Source organism: Python bivittatus, unplaced genomic scaffold (genome assembly GCF_059951505.1).
Source record: "Python bivittatus isolate LINGU-HERP-01145 unplaced genomic scaffold, Pbiv_v1 ctg000980_np1212, whole genome shotgun sequence".
Lineage (NCBI taxonomy): Eukaryota > Metazoa > Chordata > Lepidosauria > Squamata > Pythonidae > Python > Python bivittatus.
Genome location: NW_028277125.1, coordinates 65,976,621 through 65,987,989, shown reverse-complemented (window position 1 = coordinate 65,987,989; position 11,369 = coordinate 65,976,621). Strand labels below are relative to the sequence as shown.

Here is an 11,369-nt window from a genome sequence, read left to right as displayed (position 1 = left end):
TTGACCAATGAGCCTAACATTGATCCCCAGAAAGATGTTAAATTAGGTAGTAAAGCAGGACATTTGTAATTATCTTCAAGACAATGCTATGATTGCCAAGAGCTATCATAGGGCTTTGTCAAAAATAAATAATGAAAGGCGAATCTTTGATAGAGTAACTACTCTTGTGGATTAGGGGGATGCTGTGGGTTTCAGCAAAGCTTTCACAAGGTTCTATAAGACATTCTTACTAACAAGCTGCTAAAGTATGGTTTGGATGGCAATACAGTAAGGTGGATCTACAACTGGTTGGCTAAGCATACTCAGAGGTTTAGCATTAATGGCTCTACATTGAGTTGGAGACCTGTAACTAGTAGGGTTCCACATAGATCAGACTTGGGGTCTATATTAACTAATGTTTTAATTAATGATCTGGAAGATGGGAATGATGGTTTGTGTATCAAGTTTGGGAGATCTGGCCTACGTTCAAGATACCAGAATGATTACAATCTAATACAGATAGGATGGAGCATTGGGCTGAGAGAAACAAGATGTCTTGTAATGGGGCAAAAGTAAGGTATCCATTCAGGCAGAGAAAAAAATGTAGATCACACAAGTTGGAGGCTTCATGGTTTGAAAACAATATATCAAAGGACTTGGATGTGGACATTGATAGGCTGAACATTAGTCCTGATCTACATTAGAAGATGCATTGTATGAAAGGAACATAAAATTGTTATTCCTCTCTCCTTGGCACTGGTGAGACCACACCCCAGAGTATTGTGTATAGTTCTGGCCACTATATTTCCAGAAGGATATTGACAGGGTATTAGAGAGGGTTTCAGAGGTAGCAGTGAAGATTATAAAGAGCTGTGAGGACGTGCCCTGTATGAATTGGCTGCAGGAACTTGGAATGTTCAATATGGAAAAAAGAAGACGGAGGAAACATAATAGCCATGTTCAGGTACATAAAAGGAAGCTACAGGGAAGATGATCAAGAAATCTTTTCCATGGCCACAGGAACTAGGGCCAGAAATTACAGATATAAGTTGCAGCTACCTAGATTTAATTTAAATGTAATGAAAAACTTCGTGATGATAAGGCCTGTATAACTATGAAACAGAGGTGGTGGATTCTCCATCTCTGGAGTTTTTAAAGAAGAAGCTGGCAGCCATCTTTAATGAATAGTTTAATTGATTTTTCTGCACATTGCAGGCAGTTGGACTAGATGATCATTGTGGTTCTTTCCAACTCTCAATCCTATGATTTTAATGAGATTAAGAATACGCAACTTTTAGGTAGCCAAGGATTACACTTGACATTTGGGCATTATGTCAAGGACCATATTCCAAAAGGCAAGCAAGGTCACATCAAAGAAAAGAAGGAGCCAGAACATTTAAAAAATGTAATTTAATTTTATTTAATCATGTGATATTAAATAAAATTAATACAGTTAATATTACTGTTTCCTATATAATTAATAATTTCCCCTTCTGTTACATAAAAAAAATAAAATTTGTGGCAACTTCTGGACAGCTGCATGGAACAAAGGAATCTCAGGTTGCATACTGAGGTAGGCCCCCTGAAATCACTGAGAGCTAACTTAATTCTGTTGAGCTGGTCTGTCTAAACCTGACTAAGCCTGGATCCAGCTTAGGATATATTCATCTTCATAATAAAGCAGATTCTACAGCATTTACTTTCTCTCCAGTTTGATAAGTAGAGCATTTATGGTTGAAAAGCAGTTTTCATTAGCAGTGAAATGGATTTCAGCAGGAGAAAAAAATTGAATGTGGCTTCAAAGTATAGCAGCAGAAAATGGCAAAATGCAAACACCAACTGTAACTAAATACAGAAGATATGCTAACTATTGTTATTTACTTTGAAAGCATAAATTACCAACCCATTTTTGAATGCAATCATCCAAGATCAGAATTAGAAATAATCAGTCTGATGTACTGTGGATTGCCAAGGGTAAAAAGAGGACTTTTCTTATCTTTGATAGTTTCTTATTGTCACTTCCTCAGCAAGTGGCAATATTGGGGCGGGGGTGGGGGGAAGGAATCAATCTAGTTTAGACTTGGAGACTAAATAGGCTCAGATCTTGCTGGTATTTGGAGAGGAACCACCAGGGAACATCAGGGCAGTAGATTATATTGGGAGGTCCAAAAACATCCTCCTAGAAGAAGACAATGAGGAGCCAGTTTGGTGTAGTGGTTAAGGCATCAGGCTAGAAACCAGAAGATTGTGAGTTCTAATCCTGCTTTAGGCATGAAGCCAGCTGGATAACCTTGGGCCAGTCACTCTCTCTCAGCCCTAGGAAGGAGGCAATGGCAAACCACTTCCAAAAAACCTTGCCAAACAAACTGCAGGAACTGGTCCAGGCAGTCACCAGGAGTCAAAAAATGACTTGAAGGGAAAAAGAAGAAGCAGAAGACAATGTGACAACCACCTCTGTTATATAATTGTGTCCATGAAGGCATCAGAGTTGACTTTGACTCAGAGGTCTGTTTACCTTTTATCACCATTTCCTGATTCTTTTTATCATTATCGTTATAATGCGAATTTCTTCTTTTTCATGCTTTATCAATAGCACTTCAGATACATATGAGAGAAAAGGAGAAAATATCAATACAGACCTTCTTTGGAGATTTTTTTGTAAACCAGCTGGGACAGATAGAGTGCAGCACAAAATCAGAATGAAGCCCGGTGAAATCATGACTATGATAGGGCTGATGTAGAGTCTCTTAATTCTGGTTTGTCTAACCACCCTGGGCTAGAAAGCAATAAAAAGCCTCATTCTGCACTCTCTGGTCTCAAAGCTGTCATTGAATGAATGTTATGAGAAAATATTCGGCTGTCTACTTTCTGCCAGTCTGCTCTAACTGGCGCTTTTTATTCACTTTCTCAAATCTCAAACTTCTTAAAATCTTGTATGGCAGCTTCTCGGGAACAAAAACAGGTATGTTTTTGGCATCTTGCAAGGGAGTAACCAATTAAAGCAACTCATTCTGGCAAGCTAAAGTCCCATTCCCTCCAGCAATGTGTAATGTGGCTCTCTGTGGTCACAAAGAAATGAATAGTTACCATGTCTGAAATCTGCTAGATTCCCTCTGCAAACCAGAATTCATCTGCAGACCCTAGAGGACTGTCAGCCGTCTGGCTTCACAATGAAACGAAGCGTGCATAACATAGCTTTGCTAACTTTAATGGGCAGAAAATCCTTGGTAACTTTTAAGCTCTGGCCCAAACCAGTGAACAAATGCATTTCTTGATAAACCTAAATAAACTCTATTAGGCGTTTTCATCAGATAGTTTAAAACTATTCGTTCAGGAAATACTATTTTTAACTGCCATAGAAATTTGAGGTTTATAGCAGTATAATCTTTTCTATGCATGAACTGAAGGATCACTAGTATGTCTCCATAATAAAAGCTTTCTACATAGTCATTTTCAATCCATTATATTATCATGATTCTGTGGACTGTATAAACTGATCCATGCCTGAACTTTGTCTTCCAGTGAATGTTAGCCTAGCATTATAAGAAACATAGCATTCTCTCTCAATACTCTTGTTCTGGTTAGGATCCCTTTTTTTATCTTGACCTGTTGTTGCCTCTTGCATTTCATGACAACTGGTTTTCATAGTATTCCTACAGTCAGGTCCAGAAATACAGTGGTACCTCGGGATACGAACTTAATCCGTTCCGTGACTCTGGTTGCAACTCGAGTTGGTCTCAAGTCGAGGTAAAGTTTCCCATAGGGTTCAATGTAAATCCGGATAATCCGTTCTGCCCTCCGAATTTGGTCGCAACCCGAGGCAAATTTCCCCATAGGGTTCAATGTAAATCCGGTTAATCCGTTCCGCCCTCCGCCCAAATTTGGTCGCAACCCGAGGCAATTTTCTCTTCAGAGCCTTACTCCTGCCAAGCCTGCTCTGCATTTTCTTTGGAGCCATGCTAACACGCACAGCAAAAACCTTCGCAAAACACCGCAAAACACACCACAAGCCTCACCAAACGTCTCCTTGCTACCGCGACCTCGCCCACAGGAAGCCGCGACCGCGTGGCAGCAGGGAAAACGGCCGCGGATCTGGTTCGTAACTAGAGGCGAGTTCATAACCCGAGGTAAATTTTTCCTGCCGAAGCTGGTCGTAACCCGAAACGTCCGTTAGTAGAGGCGTTCGTATCCCGAGGTACCACTGTATTGGGACATCGACACAATTCTAACATCTTTGGCTCTATACACCACCACAATGGATTTGGAATGAAACAAACACAATGTGCCTTAACTGCAGACTGTCAGCTTTAATTTGAGGGTATGTACATCCAACTCAGGTGAACGGTGTAGGAATTACAACAGTTTGCATATGTGCCTCCCACTTGATAAGGGACCAAAAGTAATGGGACAATTGGCTTCTCAGCTCTTCCATGGCCAGGTGTGTGATATTCCCTCAGTAGCCCAATTACAATGTGCAGATAAAAGGCCCAGAGTTCATTTCAAGTGTGCTGTTTGCATTTGGAATCTGTTGCTGTCAACTCTCAAGATGAGATCCAAAGAGCTGTCACTATCAGTGAAGCAAGCCATCATTAGGCTGAAGAAACAAAACAAACCCATCAGAGAGATAGCAAAAACATTAGGCGTGGCCAAAACAACTGTTTGGAACATTCCAAAAAGAAGGAACGCACCGGTGAGCTCAGCAACACCAAAAGACCCGGGAGACAACGGAAAACAACTGTGGTGAATGACCTAAGAATCCTTTCCCTGGTGAAGAAAACACCCTTCACAACAGTTGGCCAGATCAAGAACACTCTCCAGGAGGTAGGTGTATGTGTGTCAAAGTCAACAATCAAAAGACGACTTCGCCAGAGTGAATACAGAGGGCTCACCACAAGATGTAAACCATTGGTGAGCCTCAAAAACAGGAAAGCCAGATTAGAGTTTGCCAAATGACATCTAAAAAAGCCTTCACAGTTCTGGAACAACATCCTATGGACAGATGAGACCAAGATCAACTTGTACCAGAGTGATGGGAAGAGAAGAGTATGGAGAAGGAAAGGAACTGCTCATGATCCTAAGCATACCACCTCATCAGTGAAGCATGGTAGTGGTAGTGTCATGGCGTGGGCATGTATGGCTGCCAATGGAACTGGTTCTCTTGTATTTATTGATGATGTGTCTGCTGACAAAAGCAACAGGATGAATTCTGCAGTGTTTCGGGCAATATTATCTGCTCACATTCAGCCAAATGCTGCAGAACTCATTGGACGGCGCTTCACAATACAGATGGACAATGACCCAAAGCATACTGCAAAAGCAACCAAAGAGTTTTTGAAGGGACAGAAGTGGAATGTTATGCAATGGCCAAGTCAATCACCTGACCTGAATCCCATTGAGCATGCATTTCACTTGCTGAAGACAAAACTGAAGGGAAAATGCCCCAAGGACAAGCAGGAACTGAAGACAGTTGCAGTAGAGGCCTGGCAGAGCATCACCAGGGATGAAACCCAGCATCTGGTGATGTCTATGCATTCCAGGCTTCAGGCTGTGATTGACTGCAATGGATTTGCAACCAAGTATTAAAAAGGGAAAGTTTGATTTATGATTATTATTCTGTCCCAATACTTTTGGTCCCTTAACAAGTGGGAGGCACATATGCAAACTCTTGTAATTCCTACACCGTTCACCTGAGTTGGATGTACATACCCTCAAATTAAAGCTGACAGTCTGCAGTTAAAGCACATTGTGTTTGTTTCATTCCAAATCCATTGTGGTGGTGTACAGATCCAAAGATGTTAGAATTGTGCCGATGTCCCAATATTTCTGGACCTGACTGTATATAAATGCATAATCTTCTAACTGAGGGCAGTGGTACGAGCATCTGAAAAAATGAACTCAACAAATGCCTACACTGCAATTAATTTGTTGGTACTTTAGGAACCCAGCTAGATTTGGGGTGTTATTGCTGCAACAAAGCAATGTAATTGTCCCTCTGGAATTTATTGTATTAGTCATACCACACTTTGGTTTAAGTGCTAATGGTTCAGTAGTTGACCTAACTTAATAAATGTTTTAAGGCTACAGTCTCTTGCACTTTTAAGGTCTGTAAAATTGCTTCTGAGTGAATTTATTTAGGATTAGGTTGGTGACAGAGATATATGGATCAATCTTTAGCCAATCTATCATTAGGAAGGTCATTAGCATTTTCAGCCAAAGTTCTGCAATATTCTTTATTCTTAATCTGTAAAATGATCTGCAGAACATTCCCCAATATTTTGTAACTGTCATGGATATATGTATTATTGTACACAATATTTTGAGACTAACAGAGTCTATAAATAATGTGGCTTTGTGGCACAAAAAGGATACTGTTTCTTGGATCACACCATTTTGCATAAAAGGAAATTTGCAAGGCTTTTCCTTAGCCACCTATTACCACTTTGTTTATCTTGCAAAGCTTAAAATGTTAATTTATTATACTGTGAACGCAGAATAACTTGTTCATTTGAAATAAGGATCATTTACTTTTTTTTGTAGAAAAAAGTGGCATATCATATATGACTTTCTGAAACTTTGGGGGAAATTATGTATCAGTTGATATGATTTCATATTTAATGAATTTAAAAAGTGCTAAATAAAGATGTGTAGTAACAGTGAAGGAGGCCAGGACATATATTAAACTGAATACCTTTTCTTATAAACACCTCCTTTAGATTTTTTTCCAAAAACAGCATGCAGTTTAACTGATCAATTAGAGAAGGGGAAGAAATCTGCTGTGATTTAATTAGCAGTGCTAATTAGAAATAATACAACCTTTTGGAAAACATGAATATCCAGACTATTGCAAGAATTATTTGAAATCCAGGTAACATGAAATTGTTTAAATTAAAAAAAAATAAAAATTGACGTTATCATTTTAAACTTTGAAATATGTTGACAGATTCAGACTTCAAAACTCTTTAAAACTTAGAACAAGTATAGAATCTGACTGTAAACAAAGTTTGGAATATTCTAATATTACTAGCAGAATTTTAGTTAGGTATTTTATCATTTTAAAAAATATATTTTTGATCAATCCAGCTTGAAATCACTCATCTACGAGTCTCAGAAGTTGGAGATTGTAATTGTTGAGGGGTGATGAAATTACTGTACTGGAATGCTGAAAACCACTTTATGTGTTCACATATATAGAAAATAAATTCTTGAGCCAGCTGCAGATTTCTACACGTATTTAGATTTTTATTCACATAAATCCAAAAGGCTTTAATCATATTACATGTACATATACAGACTGATATATCCTGCTTGAGATAATACAAATTAAGATGTTCCTATTCTACAGTGTTGCAGATTAAATTAGAAGCAGGTTTGACAGTGCTTAGTAAACTAAGAAAAGGACTGTAACCTTAAATTACCTATAAACTAATCATATTTCTAAGGCCATTGTATAAACACTTAAGCACTCAAGCTCTTTGCAGAGTTCCCTTTTTATGTGCTTATGGGTTGATTATGGGACAATACTGGTAGTCCTTACTTACCAACTGCAACTGGGACTAGCAACTCTGCTGCTAAGCGTTGCGGTTGGAAAGTGAAACTTCACATGACTGTGCCCGACCTATGATGTCAGTTTGTCAGTTCTGGCTGTGGTTGTTAAGCACGATGTCACATGACTGCTACTTGCAACTTTCTGCCAACTTCCCCACTGACTTTGCTTGTTGGAAGTGGCTGTGAAGGTTGCAAGTAGTGATCACATGATTACAGGATACTGCAATCGTCGTAAATGTGCACCAGTTCCCTAGCAACCAAATCACAATCATGTTACTGCGGGGATGCTGCGATGGCCACAACTTATGAACCGGGTGTAAGTCTCTTTTTTCAGCATTGTCCTAACTTCAAAAGGTCACTGAACAAGTGGTTGGTGAGCAAGGACTATCTGTAATACAATTTTTTGGTTAAGGACAAGCTCAAAGTTTGGGCTAAATGCTCTCTGGTAGACTTCCTCATCTGCTGCTAAGCCCCAAAATAGTCGTCTTAATCTGGTGCTCTTTGAGTTGCTGTGACTGCAACTTTCAGAATTCCTAAGCAGAATTCCATGCTGACTAGGGATTCTGGAAGTTACAGTCCCAACAAATTTGGAGGGGTCCCAGGTTGGGGAAGCTGTTCTAGAAAGCTTACTTGGGAGCTATAGAAGGTAGCAGTTATATTTTGAGCTGAAGTGAGTGACAGTGGCTTGCCATTTTAATGTTGCCATGATGCTCCTGTTTGATGCCAAACCCTGGGGTGGTAGTGGGGAATTAAAACAGCAGTAAGATCTACCAGAGATGCTGCTCAAACAGATGCCGCAGATCCACATTTTAAAAAAGAACCCATGACAGGCATAGGTAGTCTTTGTGTTTTGTAGCTGCCCATTGCTATCAAATGGTGATGGCACATCCAAGACCACCATATTGTATTTGGGGAACTAGTTATCAGGGTAACATCACTAGGCAGTTACCAGTCACTCTCAGTTGCTTCTAATAGCTGTTTGGAAAATGTAGCATTTTCAGTTGATTGAAAAGAGCCCATTTAGAGTAGTGCTTAAAGGCCCTTGACCAGAAGTCAGGAGACCTGAGTTCTAGTCCTGCCTTAGGCATGAAGCCAGCTGGGGGACTTTGGGCCAGTCCCTCTCTCTTAGCCCTAGGAAGTAGGCAAGTGCAAGCAGGGATCCATCCAGGCAATCACCAGGGTGAAGACTAACTTGAAGGCAAAACTAAAATACAATAAAAGGAAGGACTCAAAGGAGTTCAAATCATATGATCTTGCCTCCTCTCCAAATTATTAACAGCAAGCCAAATACAACGGAGGGGTGGGACAAGAGTGCCTTTGCAGCGTTATCCTTACGCTGTCCGGTACTCAAGAGGCATATTGAGATCCTTGGATTTAAAGTAGCCCATAAAATAAATGAAACCCTAATACAGCGTGGGTCACCAACAGCCACGATATCCTTAAAGGAGAACAAAGAAGCATTAATAATGGATGAGAACTCCCCTTCCCTTCCCTGTTGCATCAATGCGCGTATGATTTTTCATGCTAAATGTTCGCGCTGGAGCCGAGTCAACCCGAAAACGGTAGGAAGCCCCTCTCGCGGATTAGAACATCCCCTCCCCTTCCCCAGCAAGCAGCATCTCGATGATCTCAGAAGGTTAAAGGTAAGCCCCGCGTTCGCGCAACTCGAGCACCATCTAGCTACGGACGGAGGCACTGCGAGTCGCATTCGCTTTAGGGCAGCCGGCTCCGGAGTCTCGAGCTTGGACCCCCCTCCGCCGCCCCCCTACAAAGCCTGCCCGTTCCAGCTTGCTTTGGGGCACGCTGGGTCCCTCCAGCGCCGCTTACCTTCGTCTCGCGTGGAGACCGGGGCTGGGGGGTGGGGGCAGAGAGCAAGGGAGTGGGAGAGAGAAAGAAGAGAGAGAGAGAGAGAGAGAGAGAAAGAAGGACGCGTTTCGCTTGAAGAAAGCCAGCGTGCTTTGGGATTTCTTGCTCGTTCGGCGTGGCTTTTGGTGTAGCTCCTCGGAAGGGGTTCTCCCATGCGGCCCCCTTCAGAGGCAGGAGTAACCGACGGGAATTGGACCCGGCGGGAAGAAGGTGCCCCAAAAAAGAGCAGAGCAAGTCTTCGGTTCTTTGGCAACTGCAGCTCCCGCCGCCGCCTCCAGCGTCGTGCAGAGTGAGTGAGTGTGTGTGCGTGCGTGTGTGCGCGCGCGGCGGAGACAAAAGCGGGCGAGTAGAGCCAGAAAGAGACACCCAGACTCGTTACACACCGGCGCGCGAACACACGTACACGCGAGATCCATCTTGAAGGGGTTCCGGCGCTCCTACTGCCACCGTCGCCGCGCCCGGCTCGTCCCGATCGCCTGGACTTTTAGGGGATGCCAATTCGCCTCCTCCGCCAATGTTTCACTGGAGCAAGTGGAAGAAGAGGATGGGAGCCAGCACCTCTTCCTCGTCTTCCAAAAGACCCGTGTTCGACGAGAAGGAGGATGGTGAGTACGCCGTCCCAGCCGCGATCACGGGAAGCGGTGGGTCTGCCGCTGCCAGGGGCGCCTTGCTGCCGACGCCGCCCGCCCTTTCTGCCAAGTTGGCGGGATGGAGGAGGGCGAGGCGGGGAGGGAGGGAAGGCAGGTCCGGAGGGCAGCCGCTTCGGCCCCCTCGCGCTGCCACTCTGTGCCTCCGGGGCAGGAAGCGCGAGCCCCCCGCCACTTAGCAAAGTGGTCCGGGCAAACTCTGCAAACTGCTCTGGGCATCGACCGAGTGGCCTTGTTGGAAATGAGGAAGTCGGCTGCAGCAGCCCAGAGGCCGAGGAGAAGGGCGGGAAGACCGGTGGGGTGGAACTGTTCTTCGGAGGACAACCCATCTCCCCGCTTCTTGGTCGGTGCCCGGGTTAGCTGCCTGACAACTTTCCGAGCTGGCAGGCGCAAACCTGGCACGCGCAACTGTAGGGGAGCTCGCCCATGCCCGTCGGGGGCAGATCTGGGATTGGGAGCTCTCCAGAGACCACCGTTTCGTAAATGCCTACTTCCCACCCCGCGCTAGAGAAAGTTACACGATCTTTCTCTGAACTTGCCGGCATCAATCGTGGTGACCCAGTAGGATTTGGAATTTAGCAGAGGCTTAACAAAGCTGGGAAGATTTTATAATGAGGGCTTAGGCTGTATGTCTTACTAATAGGGATTGCGCTATATAGACCATTTTATAATGGGGATTAGCCTCTCTCCACCCCCTCGAAGAAGTGGGAAGGCTATTTTATGCTACAGACTCAGTTGAGGAAATAAATTATACTTCATCATATGCTGTCTTCATACTAATGAATAGTAGCTAATTTCTGCATGGTTGTTCTGTCTGACTTGAATACTGGGGAAGAGGCTGCCATCCTGAGCACCTGGGACTAAATTCCTAAATAAACATGTGCAAATTTGGGCTGTATGTGTTTCCAAGTGAAATCAGAGCTTATGTGCATGAAACATCCTATAGGTCCAGGTAGATGCTAGGGACTGATCTGGAGACCTGCGTGCAAAACACATTTTACCACTACGATATGGTACATCATATAATTCTGTTCCGGGTTATATGGGCACAAGTCTGTCTTGATCATTTTCTGCAGTTTTGCTTTGTTTGCTATATCACTTTAGTAGTGTAAATCCATTTCTATGTTAATTAGCACCGAGAAAACCAGTCATAAATCACTGATGTCTGCAGGAGCCAGCTCACTGATGATTTTGATGGAAAGATTTATTTAGAACTGTAACATTCTGAAGAAAATAAACTTCTGTCCAAACAATTGCATCTACCCCGGTCTAGCAAAAATATTTCTCAAAACAGCATTTTGAATTAGATGGATTTGTTGTATTTGATTCAGG

The 11,369-nt window shown here is 42.8% G+C and overlaps 1 protein-coding gene across 1 annotated transcript in view; it reads left to right on the top strand.

Moving 5' to 3' along the window:
* The first annotated feature begins 7,205 nt into the window (after window positions 1–7,205).
* Window positions 7,206–11,369, top strand: part of STK32C (serine/threonine kinase 32C) — a 205,104-nt gene continuing 200,940 nt past the window's right edge. The window contains exon 1 of the mRNA XM_088132128.1: window positions 7,206–9,995. Within this exon, the coding sequence (XP_087988254.1) occupies window positions 9,905–9,995 (91 nt within the window). The 5' untranslated portion in view covers window positions 7,206–9,904. The remainder of the gene's footprint in view (window positions 9,996–11,369) is intronic.